The 14,582-nt window shown below is 58.6% G+C and overlaps 1 protein-coding gene across 4 annotated transcripts in view; it reads left to right on the forward strand.

The window, feature by feature from the left end:
• The first annotated feature begins 1,439 nt into the window (after window positions 1-1,439).
• Window positions 1,440-14,582, forward strand: part of NBEAL2 (neurobeachin like 2) — a 30,701-nt gene continuing 17,558 nt past the window's right edge. For 2 of the 4 annotated variants that reach the window (XM_055413671.2, XM_055413672.2), the window contains exons 1-9: window positions 1,440-1,688; window positions 10,792-10,880; window positions 10,961-11,089; window positions 11,191-11,272; window positions 11,356-11,480; window positions 11,651-11,733; window positions 13,478-13,563; window positions 13,645-13,927; window positions 14,082-14,188. In XM_055413671.2, the coding sequence (XP_055269646.2) occupies window positions 1,638-1,688; window positions 10,792-10,880; window positions 10,961-11,089; window positions 11,191-11,272; window positions 11,356-11,480; window positions 11,651-11,733; window positions 13,478-13,563; window positions 13,645-13,927; window positions 14,082-14,188 (1,035 nt within the window). In that variant the 5' untranslated portion in view covers window positions 1,440-1,637. Of the gene's footprint in view, window positions 1,689-10,132; window positions 10,253-10,791; window positions 10,881-10,960; window positions 11,090-11,190; window positions 11,273-11,355; window positions 11,481-11,650; window positions 11,734-13,477; window positions 13,564-13,644; window positions 13,928-14,081; window positions 14,189-14,582 lie in introns of those variants that run through there. The other 2 variants (XM_055413669.2, XM_055413670.2) reach the window with 1 other exon arrangement.

A 14,582-nucleotide genomic window follows, 5' to 3' on the forward strand; every position in this document is an offset into this window, starting at 1 on the left:
TCCCAGAGCCACACTTCCTCCCACTTCCTGAGGAGAGGAGGCCATGCCCTTCTCTTACCCCGCTACACCGGTGACTTGTCTCAACAAGGCTGTTCTCTGCTTGCGGTCCCCCTTCCCAGTCTGACAGGTGGACACCCACTCCTTCCTTTCCAGTTCCCAACAGAGATCTCCAGGGCCACACAACCCTATTTAGCCTGTCCCCACAAATGATCCTCTTGACCTCTGTAACCTGGGCCTTTGGGTGCCCTCTCCCTTGCACTGTGTGGGGTGCCCTTCCAGGTACCCAGGTGACACACAATATGAAGGTAGTCAGTGTTCAGGAAATGTCAGAAGTAGGATGGATGGGGCAGGGAAAAAAGCCAGAGTGGAGGAGATGCCCGTGAACCCACGAGGCAGAATAGGATGGGTATGGAGACAGAGTCTGTCTCCTTTTGGCCCCCAAGGGTCTAGTGGGCTCCAGACTAGTCAATTCCTCCAATTTGATGGTAACTCTCTAGGTCCTGCAACCCCACCCGCCACCGCCCCAATAGAGGGCCTTACCCTTGGCCAACAACAAGGGCCCTCCTCACTTTAAGGGATTGGGGGTGGGGGAAGTAGGGAAAGAAAGAGGCCCAGGGGTGATGGTGTCACTGGTCCTGAAAACTGCGCGGCATCTGTCCCTGTTCATGCTGCCCAAATGGTCCTCATTTGGCCCATCGGGTCTTCAGTTTCTCTGCCTGTCAAACAGAGGCATGAGGCACCCTTTAGCCTTTATCCTCTTGAAGTTAAATAAAAGATGTGAACCAAGTGCTGAACCCTGGAGTGGAGGCTGCCTCCACTTGGAGCATCTAGGAAGGCTTCCTGAAGGAGGGGATCCGGGCGAGGTGAAGACTACTGCTAAACAGGTGAAGGAAACTGCTCGCCCAGAGCAATTTGAGTTTTGTCCTACTATTTTCATATCCCCTCGCCCCACACCACACTCCCGTCACACTATCCTGTTTCACTAACAATAGGATTAAAAAAAGGTGGCACTTCGGTCTCCGCATAAAGCACTTAGACCAGCACCTGGCACGTAGTAAGTTCTACAAGTGGTTATTGTCACGGTTATTGTCCTCACAACTTGTTGAAGGACACTGCCCATCTACACGCGGCTCGCAGCCCCTGCCCCCAAGCCCGCGAGCCTCTCCCTTGCAGGAATGGTGGCCGTTCCAGCCAGGTGGACTGCGTACCGGTCAGGTCTAGACCTGGGGCAAGTCTGGAATCCCAGACCCCGACCCCAGTAGGGAAGGGTCAGATTGGCCCTGTCCGAGGCACTGCTAGGGCGCGGATTGGGGGCGGGGGGCGGGGCCGCTGGGCGCCCTCCGGGCCGCCCTGACCTTAGGCTCCTCCTCCCGCAGGGCTCCCCGCCCTCTGCTCGGTCCCGGGAGGGGCGGGGCGGCGGTGGCAGCCGCCGAAGTGCAGGAAGCCGGGCGGCAGCCGACCGGGAGGAGGAGGAGCGCGGCGGGGGCCAGTACTACTTCCCCCAGTAGTACCGCGCCGCTCCGCCCTGGAGTGACGCCCTCCGCCCATGGGCCTGGCCGAGGGCAACCGGCGGGCGGCGCGGAGGAGGAGGCGGTGGCGGCAGGTGGCGTGCAGCAGCGCCGGAGCCCGATCGGGCCATGGCCGCCTCGGAGCGGCTCTACGAGTTGTGGCTGCTCTACTACGCGCAGGTGAGCCCGCCCCGCCCCGCGCCCGCCGGGCCCCCAGCTCCGCGCGCCCGGCGCCTGCTGCACCTGCGCCCGGCGCAACCTGGGCCTCGTATCTGCTCGCTAGCCGGGGTTGCTCCGGCTCCGCACGCACGTGTGCGCCCCTGGCCCGCTGGTGCCTCTGGCGTTTACACCTGGGGGTCGGTCCTCGCGGGCGCGCGCCATGCTGGAGCCTCTTGGGTGCGGACTGGGTAGCATCGGTTGTGCCGGAGGAGAGGGGCCTGGACCAAGCCGGCCTTTACCTTTTTTACAGATGGGGAAACTGAGGCCCCGGTGGGGGCGGGAAAGAGACTGGCTGGGTTGGGAGGCATATTTTGCATTTGGGCTTGCTCCTCCTGACGGCTGCGCCCAGTTGGGTAGTCTTGGTCGACGGGTCAGAGTGGGCTGGGTGGGAGGTCCCTACTTCGGTCTTGGGTCAACTCATCAGATCCGCTGCAACAAACTGACTGTGGTGAGTTCCTGACTCCAGGCGGCCCCACCCCAACCCCGGGCGCGGAGGAGGGTGTAGGTTACCAGGGGTCCAGCCCAAAGAAAAGATTTTCTCTCGATGCTGAGGGTGGAGACGGGGAATGCAGCAAGCTCGGAGGGATGTTTGAAAGGGATGGAGGGACCCCATTTTCTCCTGAGATTCTCGTCCTGCCTCATTGACTACCTTAAGTGGCCTCTAGGTGATGGGAGCAACCCAGACGTCCCCCAAACTGTATCGAACACATAGGGCCCCACTTTCCTTCTGTATCCACAGCAGGGAGAGAACCCAGGGCAACACCCCTCTGCCCTTCACCCAGCACCAACCTTCCTCCCTGCACCTGCCTGGCATCACACTCCTGGCTCAGGCACACCTTGGGCACAATGGACTATTGTGTGCTCCTGATCTGGGCACTGGGGGGGAAGTTCATGCTCATATCAGCCGGCCCACTGAGAAGAGGTTAGCCCACTGTCTCTCGGGACTGCAGGCTAGGTCTGGGGCCCCAGGGACCAGGAATCCAGGCCATAAAGGCCATAGCTTCTTGAGTCCGCTCAGGTGGTGAGAAATCCAGGCATCTGGCAGGAGGCAGTGAATGGATTAGAGTCCATATTTGATGTGATTCAGGGCATGCATGCTGTTTACACCCTGAGTTTCCCTTTCCATATCTGTAAATTTGGCACAGTCCTGGCCTGGAGTGGCCTGGACTCTGTAGAGGGGTAGCCAGTATGACTGGGGTAGCCAGTATGACTGGTCCAGGCCAGAGAAGTTTCTTTCTTCCCTGCTCCATTGGATCCCGTTCCCCCAGCTTCTCTGGCTCTATGTCCAAAGACTGGTCCTTGTGATGGAGAAAAGCTTTAGGAGGAAACTTGCCACTGGCCCTTAGGCTTGCCCTCGTGGTTGTGGGCAGGTTCTTTCTTGATCTTTACTTCCTTCAGTTGTAACCTGGTGAAGGGGGGCTCTGATGAGGTGATGCATCTGAGGGATGTTAATTGTGCTTCTGATTGTCCCCGTGGTCGTGGGTGGGTTCTTGGTCATGAGTTTCTTTTGTGATCAGGTGAAGGGCTTGAACGAGGTGATGAGTCTGAGGGCTGTTAATGGTGGGTCTTTGGGCAGGTGGCATGCTGCTGGGGGACGGTGTGTCTTGGTTTCCCAGAACTGTACCTCCAACACGGGTGCCTCCTGCTGCCCCTTCTAACTGAGCTCTGCAGGCAGTCAGTCCCTCACAGGTGTTTAGCATTCACCTGTGCTGAGTCCCTTCTCCCCCTCCCGCTCCTCACCTCACTGGGGAGGTGTGGGGCACAGGCTAGCTGGTTGTAGCCTTGGAAGCCTGGGCAGACAGGGGACAGCCTGGGGCCAGGCAAACAAATCCAGGATATGAGTGTGAACCCCGGAGCCGGGAGGGGCCAGGTTTCCTGGGGAGAGGAAGCTCCAGCCAGCCTCCCAGCACGGCCTTCCTGCCGGCTTGGTCCTGCTCCTGCTCCCGGAACATGTTCTCCACCCTCTGCACTGAGCTCCCAGGGAGTGGCTGGAGCGGTTGGTGGCTGTCCGCGTCAGAGCCCTGCCGGGACCTATTGTGTGTGTGCTCAGGGGAGGGGAAGATAGGTAAGGGGTTGAACCGATAGAGGCTATTAAGAAACCCTGAGTTGGCCAGCCACCCAGCCAGTAGGTCCCCCAATACTTTCACCCCTCCCTTCAGCAGTGAGAGCTGACATCAGCTGGCAAACCTGTTTCCCCAGTTGTGGGTTTGGACCCGCCCAGAGAGCACCCCCATTTCTGCCCTTCTTTTCCTCTCACAGACCCCAGATTCAGCCCCACTCACCCCGTACCTCTGGGGGCCACGAGTGGGTGAGGGGGCTGTGGGTGGCTACTAAAGGAGGACCAGAGTAGACATCACTCAGTCTGAGCCTCCCAGGGCCTTACTGGGGAAACCAAGGCAGGGTCTTACCAAGGTTGTCCTGCAGAGCTCCAGCCCAGCCTCCATCCTGCGTTCCTTTACCCAGGAAAGGTCTAGTCCCATGGGCAGGGGAACTCAGGTGGGTCTGCACCCTGTTTCCTCCACCTGGAGCCTTCACCCTCCGGTCTGAGGAGGCCTTCCTCCCCTGTCCGCTGCTACCCCGACCGAGCTGGACCTCAGCCCAGGCATGTCCTCGTTTGCACCTTCATTGTGCTTGCTACTCCACGGTTTCACTCACATTTAGTAGGTACCCCCTGGGTATTAGCTGAATAGCTGGATGGAGGCATTCGGCCCCAGAGCAGTGACTGGTCAGCAGTGTGGTGCCGAGGACGGAGTTTGGGCCTTGAGATCTGAGGGCGCAGGACAGGGAGGATCAGGCACATGGCCGTGGGAAATATGAGAGGCAGGATGTCAGGAGTGAGAGGGAGGGGTGGCAGCACACCCAGAAGACTCCCCCAGCAGGGTTTCCCCAGTGAGGGCTTAGGAAGTGGGTGTAAGGATAAGGGGACTGGGGACAGCACCCAAAAGTCTAGCAATTAGTGTGTGAAGGTGATGCAGAATATGCAGATGAGCGGCCCCCTTGCAGCTGCAGCAGTGACGTTGCTCAGTAGCCCTCCAGTGAAAGGGAGCACTGGGGTGCATGAGAGCTGAGGGGCACTTGGGGACCCAAAGGTCGGGACAGATGTTGACGGTGCAGGTGCGGAGCCCAGGCTGAACTCCATTTATGTCATTGAGGACACAGGGCTCCAGAGAGGTCAGGTGAGAACTCCAGCTGACCTTGCTTTGCCCACCCGTCCTGGTCCCCCACCCTGACCGATGAGCTCTACTGCATCATGGAAACCTAGTCAGACCCTCTGCTCCCTCTGGGACCTCAGCTGGGCCGTATTTCTTCTTGTGCCTCAGTTTACCCTCTTGAGATGAGGAAAAGGACCTCCTTGCTGCTTGGCCGCACCAATCCCTTTCCGTATTTCATAGGGGCAACCAGGGTTTCCTCCTTCTTGCTTTCATTACTGAGGCAATTGAAGAGGGAGAGACTGAGGTAACAGGGAGAGTGGCACAGAGCCCAGAGTTGGGGGAGGGGCTGGCAATCACTGGAGTTGTTATGGCAACTGGGGAGCTGATGTGCAAGTGTGGGGTCCCCATGGAAACAAGTCGGTTACTATGGGGACCCTGAAAGGAAGTTCTTGGTTTCCATAGTGATAGGACAAGGGGAAGGTTAAGCCCTAAGTGGTATTACGGAGACCAGAAGGTTCATGCCTTTCAAGAACCCCTCCCCAGGTAAGGGGAATGGCTGGCCCAGCCACCTAGGCCCTTGGACCACTAGTCTCACTTGCCTTGGCCCTGGAGAAGTCCCCATCTTCCTGTTTCATTCCTTGGCCTGAGGTCCTCCGAGTCTGACCTCCGGTCTTCTTGGTGTAACCCAAAGCCACTTTCAGCTTGACATTGCCATCCCCCCCTGATGCTGACTGGGAAGATGCCCAGGCCTGAAAGAGGTCATCCTGATTGGGCTCCATCCCATCTTGTCCCATTTCTGTTTGCCTATTCCAGGAGAAGGGGTGCTGACTGGGAGGAGTCACCACTGTGGAGCCTCAGTCTTGTCTCGCTACCGTGCTCCTAACACGAACCCAGGGTCCACCGTGATCCTCCCATTCCACTTTCCTGGACAACCCAGCTGGGGAGTAGCCCTTGGGACCTTGGCTCAGCCAGTGAACCAAGGTCTGCCACTCATCTGTCACTCATGGAGGTGGGTGGGGAGAAGAGAGTGATGCTGTAGAATGTCAAGGGCTTGGAACGGCAGAGCCCACTCACCTTACCACATGTGGTGGGTGTAGTCGGGGAGCCTTACCTGCTAAACAAAGCAATGATTTTTAAAGAGGCAGCTGAAACAGAGAAATGTTTTTGTTTTTTAGATTTTTGTTTGTATTGGAGTATAGTTGAGTTACAGTTTGTGTTAGCTTCAGGTGTGTAGCAAAGTCATTTAGTTACACATGTACATATGTCTATTCTTTTTCAGATTATTTTCTCATATAGGTTATTTTAGAGTACTGAGTAAAGTTCCCTGTGCTATACAGTCCTCCTTTATAATTATCTATTATATATATATATATGTATGTGTGTATGTACTCTTGCCTGGAAAATCCCATGGATGGAGGAGCCTGGTGGGCTGCAGTCCATGGGATCGCTAAGAGTCGGACACGACGGAGCGACTTCACTTTCACTTTTCACTTTCATGCATTGGAGAAGGAAATGGCAACCCACTCCAGTGTTCTTGCCTGGAGAATCCCAGGGAGAGGGGAGCCTGGTGGGCTACCGTCTATGGGGTCTCACAGAGTCGGACACGACTGAAGTGACGCAGCAGCAGCAGCAGCATTTGTGTGTATATGTGTGTGTGTGTGTATCTGTATGTTAATCCCAACCTTCTAATTTATCCTTCACCTCTACCTTTCCATTTTGGTAACCATAAGTTTGTTTTCTAAATCTGTGAGTCTGTTTCTGTTTTGTAAATAAATTCATCCGTATCATTTTTTTTAAATTAGATTCCACATGAGTGATATCACATAATATGTCTTTTTGTCTCACTTCTTTTAGTATGACAGTTCTCTAGATCCATTCATGTTGCTGTAAATAGCATTTTTTTGTTCCTTTTTATTGCTGCATAATATTCCATTGTATGTATGTACCACATCTTCTTTATTTTTTCCTCTGTTGATGGGCATTTAGGCCGCTTCCCTATCTTAGCTATGGTAAATAGTGGTGCAGTGAACACTGAGGTGCATGTATTTTTTTCAAAGAATGGTTTTTTTCCAGATGTATGCCCAGGAGTGGGATTGCTGGGCCATATGATTGCTCTATTTTTAGTTTTTTAAGGAACCTCCCCACTGTTCTCCATTGTGGCTGTACCAATTTGCATTCCCACCAACAGTGTAGGAGGGTTCCCTTTTGAGAGATTACTGTTAAGTAAGCTACCAAGTATAAGAATCGGGACTGGATTCCAGAACCCATGCCCTTACCCAGATTCAGTGTGGGACCCCTGACCTCTGAAGTTCCAGACAGAGCTGCAACTTGCGGGAGGCGCTGACTCTGGTAGGGAACGTTCAGGCAGAGGAAACACGGAAAGCAAAGCACATGCAGACCTTCGGGGGTGGGGACAGTGAGTAGTATCCAGTGGGGCATCCAGTGAATGTGGTACGTGAGGCTGGAGGTGAGGTGGGCACCACGCCAGTGGGACTTCAGTTGGGGGAGGAGGCAGTGGACATACCCTGAGCCTGTGGTAGGGCGGCTGGCCGGCTGCCCCGACAGTGGTGTAACTGATGTGCCCTGGGGGGTGCTGGGTGCTGTTGAAGGAACTTTTGTGTTTGATGGTGATGGGGGATTTGGGGCAAAGTCTGGGCCCTAGGACACAGAGCAAGCTGGGGCGGCTGTCAGGCTTGGGGTAGGGCAGGCAGGTCTCAGGCAGCATGGTGCCAGGCGCTCAATGGTCCCTGTCCCCCCGACAGACAGCTCCGCCCACCCATCCTCCCGGTTACCTCAGAGTTGTGAGGAAGTGGTGGTTCCCTGCCCATCCAGGGCCTCACCAGCCCTCGGGAGCTCCCCTCCCTCAGCACCGAGTGCCCTCAAGGCTGGTGGGTCATAAATTGGGGTCCCTACAGCAGTGACTCTGAGAACTGCCCCCCACCCCAACCCCGGGAAACTGACCTCCCCCACACCCACAGTTTTCTCCCTGCTGCAGGGCCCAGGGCGGAGTATGGCTGCTTCTGACCTTCCTGATGGGAGGGGCAGGGTTTGGACCCTGGGCCAGGCAGGTGGGATGGGGAGCAGGTTGGCCTGCCCATGCTCCTGTTCAGAGCTGGAGCGGGAAGGGAGAGCTGGCAAGGCGGAGCGTTGAGAGGAGTGTGGGAGCCCAGGCAGCACAGCCGCCTCTTTCAGGCTCTGGAACCTTCTGCACGTGGTACTGCCTCCATGCACAAGGCCCCTGCTCTGCTCAGCCTCCCAGTCCCCAGCACTGCAGCCTCAAGTCATAGGACCTGGGTTACAGCCTGGCTGAGGCCTCCGGGGGTGAAGAGGTGAGACCCACAGAGTCAAGACAGGCAGTTACCCCTTCCCCTGCCTAGTCCTGTGCTTCAGAGACCCCTCCAGAACCCACCAAGGCTGCTGCCTGCATTGTCTCAGCCCTGAACCCAGCCCAGCCTGGACCTGCTGGAAGTCTGCAAGACTGGACAGGCAGAGGATATGGTTCTGGGGACAGGAAGCAGGAGGTGTGCAGAGTCTGAGGGGGCCCATCCGGGTCTGGGAGGGCCGATCGAGGTAGCGGACATGAAGAGGGTGGAGGATTCCTGCTTCAGTACCACAAGCGCAAGTCACAGACGGCAGCGGGGCCTGGCTGGGGAGCAGAGGCCTGCACCGGAGAGTGCGCATCACAGATATGAAGGCCAGACAGGCTGGAGAAGCAGGCCCCGGTAGGACTAGGGGCCCAGGGTGCCTGGCTTAGCAACTGAGCCTTTATCTTTGGTCCAGGAAGGGAGGACATGATCACGTGTGGCTTACGAGTGCTCATCAGAGCTACAGCGGGCAAAAGAGGCTCATGTTTTGGGTGGGAGAGATGGTGGCTTGACTAGGGGTGGTTTAGGAGTAGAAGGGAGGATGCTGTTGGGACAGTTCTGCAGGTAGACAGGGATCTGTGGGATCACCAAGGCAGAGTCGTGAGTTGTGGTCAGCTGGGCTGACTGACTCTAGCCACCGTGAGTGGGCCTGGCCTAGAACATGGGTCTGGCTTTTAGCATCCTCAGAGGTACAGCTGCAGCTGTGGTGGTGCATGAGGCATCCCCTCAAGGGCCCCCCGTTTTCCCATCTGCCATGGGAAGGTTCAGAAGAAATTGTCTTGAGAGCCCTGGCCGGCTCTGGTGTTTTTAGGGCTGGGCATGCTGGTGTCCTTGCTGGTCTGTGGAGAGGAGAGGTATGGAATGGACAGAGGTAGGTGAGCAGGGAGGCGGCCAGCAGCATAGGGTGTCGAGGTCACCAAAGAGAGCTGACCGGCAGAAAGTCCTGGTGGTGTGCACCCAGCTGGCCGCACCCTCTCTGAGCCGCCTGGGCCTCAGGTCTGTGACAAAATGTATGAGAGGGTTCAACCACGGGGTGGAGGGCTGCTCTGCTGCAGTTTCTGGGGGGCCTGGCCCAGTCTGCTGGGGTCAGGCCCTCTTCCCTGGGGCCCGTTCAGTCCTGGCCCTGTGGTCTGAGGTGTTCAGTCCTGGCCCTGTGGTCTGAGGCCCACAAGTGGCCAAAAAATGAGCTGTCCATGCAAAGATAGTTGTGCAGGTCCTGGAGTTGAGGTCTTGGCAGCCGGCAAACAGTCTCGGGTTGTTGCCTGTGATGAGTCCCTGGCCCGTAAAGTTTCTCCACTTTAGTCCCTGTCCTTCCCCTCTGCCCCTGGGAAAGAAAGTTGCCTTCTGGGCCCTACTGGGAGCTCCAGATGATGCCAGTGTGGAAGGAGGGAAGGTGGAGGGATGGAAGGAGGAGCTTAGTTCCAGGCCACCACCCACTCTATGCCCTGGGAGGAGCTTAGAGGTCAGGGCTGTCTGGGGCTTACCTGTATCCCTGAAGCAGAGACCCGCAGGGCAGACGGGGAGCCAAGACAAGACTTGGCCTGAGGGCAGGGCAAAGGTATCATTTCCTGGGCCAGAGGCCTCAGACCCTGCTCAGGGAGCTGTGGGTGCCCTGAATGAAGGGCACGGCTGTAGTAGGGACCACAGCCTGTCCCTAGATAGGCCGGACTTCATGCCTGTAGAACTAGTTTCTGTCCACAAACTCCACCCAGGGCAGTGTGACCCCCGCCCCTTTGTGCTGCAGGCCCCACCCCCAGCGCTAGGCTGGGTCCTTCGCAGCTTCTTTTGCTGGGCCCTGGGTGCCCCAGGCCCCCCCACATCCCTGCGGTCTGCCGGGAGGAAGCGGCCCCCTTCCCCCACCGTGACTCTGCGCTTCCTGCCCCAGGGGCCAGGGTGGGAGGGGACATTTCCCGTTCACACCAAAGTTTCCCTGGCTGGTGGCGCCCAGACGTGGGCTCAGCCGCTGTCGCTCTTGCCCATGGAACCAGCTCTGGGACCCGGGGTCCAGGTAACCAGCCAGGGTGGGTGGAGGTTCCTGGGGCGGGGTCAGGCATTGCGCCTGCACATGTGGGTGGGGTGCCTAGTCGATGGCGCACATGCATCCTGAGATGTACAGTCCAGGAAGGTTTCCTGGAGGTGGTGCCTGTGAAGCTGGGAGAAGGTAGCAAGCGAGTGCCCAGCCCATAGCTTTGGGTTCAAGGAGGCTAGTGGGTTGGAGACCTGTAGCCCCAGCACCCTTGTGGGCCACAGCCACACTCTAGACATGTACACACTTAAGCTCCTCCCCTGCTGGTGTCAGGCTTGTCTGGATCCCCAAGAGTTTAGGAAGAGGGAGCAGAGACTGGGAGGCCAAGAAGTGCAGACAGGGGTGCCTGGGAGAGTGGTCAGTATGTAGGGCAGTCCTCTGATGCTGACCTTCCACTTCCTGTCTTCCCCCCTTTCTCTCCCCACCCCCCGACCTCCCCTCCCGCTCTGCCTGCAATCTCTCTCCACCCCACTCACTCCCCGCCTCTGTCCACTGTGCCCCTCCTGCGCCCTCCTTTGCAGAAGGACCTGGGCTACCTGCAGCAGTGGCTGAAGGCCTTTGTGGGTGCCTTCGAGAAGAGCATCTCACTCTCCTCTCTGGAGCCACGCAGGTGAGGCTGGAGCTCCTCAGAGGGCGGGAGACTGAAGGGTCCTCGGCACCCAGTGACCCCTCCCCCCCCGCCCCCGGCAGGCCAGAGGAGGGGGGTGCCGAGGTGCCACTGCTCCCTCTGGACGCGCTGCAAGTGCTGGCTGAGCAGCTGAACGCTGGGGACCTGGAACAAGCCCTGCTGCTGCTCAAGCTCTTCGTCATCCTCTGTAGGTGGGTCCCTGTTGTCTTCTCCACAGTGGGAGGGCATGGAGCTGGGGCCCGGGGTGGGGGCTGGCATATCACTGGGACCTCTCCCATCATTCACTCATCAGGAACCCCGAGAACGTAGAGGCGGGCTGGGGCCGGGTGCTGGCGCCTCGGGTGCTGGCGCTGCTGACCCAGTTGGTGGCTGAGGTGAGGTGGCCTCTACCCTGGGGGGTGGCAGGTGGTAGCCACGGCCCAGCTAACACCCTTCCACCCTCTCTGTCTGCTTATAGCTGAAAGGACCCCCACCACCGCAGGAGGACCGCAGGCCCCAGCTAGAGAATGTAGCCCTGCATGCCCTGCTCCTCTGTGAGGGCCTCTTCGACCCATACCAGACCTGGCGGCGCCAGCACAGGGGGTGAGAGGCGGCCCACGGGCAGAGGACCGAGAGAAGGCCGGGGAGAGGATGGGGGTGGCCCAGGTGCATGGCTTGGAGGGGCTGGGGTGCAGGCCCCCTGAGAGGATGTGACCCAGGAGGAGTGGAGCGCTGGCCTCACCTTGGCCCCTACCCCATCCCCGCGTCCCTAGGGAAGTCATCAGTGCCAAGGAGAAGAGCAAATACAAGTTCCCTCCAGCTGCTTTGCCCTCTGAATTCAGCGCCTTTTTCCAAGGTCAGGCCCCACCCCCATCCCACTCCGCTCCATCTGGCCCCGCCCTCAAACTTGAGCCCCTTCCTGTGGTTTCCCCATTGCACACGCAGTAAGGACCCACTTACAGCGGCTGCACTTGGTGCTGGGAGAAGGAATGTGAATGGGCCTCTATAGGGGAATGGGAGTTCAAGGGCAGAGAGGACAGGAAGGGCATGTCTGCACAAAACAAGTAATTTCTTTTCTGAGGGTGGAATTGATTTGCCTCCCCACTTCTCTCCTATCTCCTGGATCCCCTCAATGACTTGTACCCCATTCTGGACTGGACCGTCTTCAAACTGTCTGGTCCAGTCTTTTTGTCCCTGTAGCTCCACCCAGCCTCCTCACTTCCACACGACAGTCTCTACAGTAGGTGTCCCCTCTTCCTGCTAACCCCTCAGGACGTTTCTGGGCACCTGTTCTCCCTGGGCACCTTATGCCCCTGGGTCTCCTCTCTCCTCTCATTGGAGGGAGACTGGCCAGGATTTCAGATGGGCCTAGGGCAGGGTCTTTCCTGGTGGCTCAGATGGTAAAGGAATCCACCTGCCATGTGGGAGACCTGGGTTCGATCCCTGGGTCAGGAAGATCCCCCGGAGAAGGAAATGGCAACCCACTCCAGTATTCTTGCCTGGGGAATCCCCTGGACAGAGGAGCCTGGTGGGCTACAGTCCATGGGGTCACAAAGAGTTGGACATGACTGAGTGACTAGCACTAAGCCACTACTAGGGCAGGGTGCTGCGTGGACAGGGGCAGGCCAGCTTGGGAAGGTGGTGGCGTATTGGGCTAGAAAATATCTCAGTGTTTCTGGGTTGCCCTAGGGAGCCGCGGGCTTGGGTCTGGAGTGGGGGCAACACCTCCAAGAGGGGAGATGCCCCTGGGGAGTTCCCTGGCTCTGCTGTTCCACAGCCTGAGTACTCTTCTTAATACACGCAGGATTTTGTTCTCTGCTGTAAATTCCTCTCTGGGGGCCTGACACCCTCAGAATCCCATCCTGCTCCTCCCCACAGCCTCCCTTTCTGGCCCCACTCACTCTCTACTTTCCAGCCATGGTCTTGTTCCTGGGGAAGCCTCCCACCCCATCCCACTGGTCAAGGCAGCCCTGCGTGGCCCCAGCCCCCGCCACACTCATGTGACCCAGAGCTGGTCCTTTCTGCTCTCTGGGTTTCAGTTCATGTCCTGGCATCCTGTCCAGCTTGGCTGGAGCAGGGCCAGGTGGGCCTCCCAGATATGACGCTGTGAAAGCCCCTAGAAGTCCCAGTGCGGGTGTGGGGGATGGTGTGTGGGGCATCTGTGTAGTAGACACTGCAGGGCCCCCAGAGCTGCTCACGGCAAGCTCCAACCGTCACAGCGCAGAGGGACCAGGAGATTTGCATCTAAGAAACTAAACCTTAGGTTGCCGTGGGGAAGTGTTTATGGGGGGCACTCACCCTGGGGTCCTCACTTTCAGGATTGAGGATCTAGGGATCTGGCTGGGCTCTCAGGGCAGGGCCATGCCCCTTACAAGCTCCCCAAAGAAGGACTGTGTCCTCCTGAGAACCCCTGGCACAGAGTCATGACATTTTAGAGACTCCCAGCGCAGAACCAGTCTTCTCCCTGAGATGTGATCTCCCAACCTCTGTTCTGTGGCCCAGCCTCCCCCGGCCACCCCAGGCCACCCACCTCTTGTGTGGCCCTTGGACCCACAGCCCTGCAGGCTTGCTGACCTTGTCTCGCCCCCACCCCCATCCAGAGAGCCTGCAAGATGCAGACCGCTTGCCTTCTGTGCTCCTGCTGCGTCTCATCCACCTCTTTGGAGCCGTTCTCGCGGGAGGGAAGGTAGGCTAGGAGGAGCCTGAGGGCCAGGGAGTGGCGGTCTTGGGGTCTCTCTGCTGAGCCCATCTCTGCCCACGCCTGCAGGAGAACGGGCAGAAGGCTATGAGCGCCGGCTCTGTGCAGGGCCTGCTGGGTGTGGTGCGGGGCTGGGGCCACAGGCCAGCCCTGGACCCCCGCCTGGTGCCGCTGGCCCTGGAGGTGCTGGTGGGTGCGATACACGTCTTGCACACCAGCCGCGCACCCCCGCGGGGGCCAGAGCTCCGAGCCCTGCTGGAGGGCTACTTCCGCGTCCTTAATACCGACTGGCCAGCCGGGCCGAGCCCAGACCCTGAAGAGGCCCACGTCACCCTGCGGGTCAGCATGCTCGGTGTGTATGGCCTCTTGGGGAGGTGGCACTAGCAGGGGGAGCCCCAAGTGGTGATGGAAAGACTGGCCTGGGCAGCATGGGAGGAAGGTTTCAGGCTGACCAGAGGTGCTGCTGGCAAGAGGCTTGGCGGGGCTGACCCTTGACCCCTCCACAGATGCCATCCCCATGATGCTGGCGTGCGAGGACCGACCAGTGCTGCAGGCTACCTTCCTCAGCAACAACTGCTTTGAACACCTGATTCGCCTCATCCAGAACAGCAAGGTGGGCGGGGCCCAGGTCAGGGGCCTGGAACCAGAGGCTGGGGGCACCACTTGTGGATGCTGAGCAGACAGGCTGGATGGGCTGGGGCTGGTGGAGTGGCTTGCTCTTCAGTGGGAGCGCCTGGGGTCAGGATGCTCTGGACCCCATAGGAAGAGGGTGTCGTAGAACGGGAGCTGCCCTGGCCCCTTGTTTCCCTTCTCCCCAGTCCCAGGTGTCGGGCAGGAGGGAAGGTTCAGCTGTTTTGGATGCAGTGTCTACTCCTGCCCACTCATCTGCCCCCAGCGCTGTCCCTCTGGGCACGTGTGGGTGGCTCAGCTTCCTGCTCTGCCCTCGTGCCGGGGGGCACTTGGCCTGGGGCTCAGGGCGCATCCTTGCCTGTGGGGGAGTCCTGGCA

Source organism: Moschus berezovskii, chromosome 24, assembly GCF_049115385.1.
Source record: "Moschus berezovskii isolate FMDL1 chromosome 24, NW_MosBer_1.0, whole genome shotgun sequence".
NCBI classification, from domain to species: Eukaryota; Metazoa; Chordata; class Mammalia; order Artiodactyla; family Moschidae; genus Moschus; species Moschus berezovskii.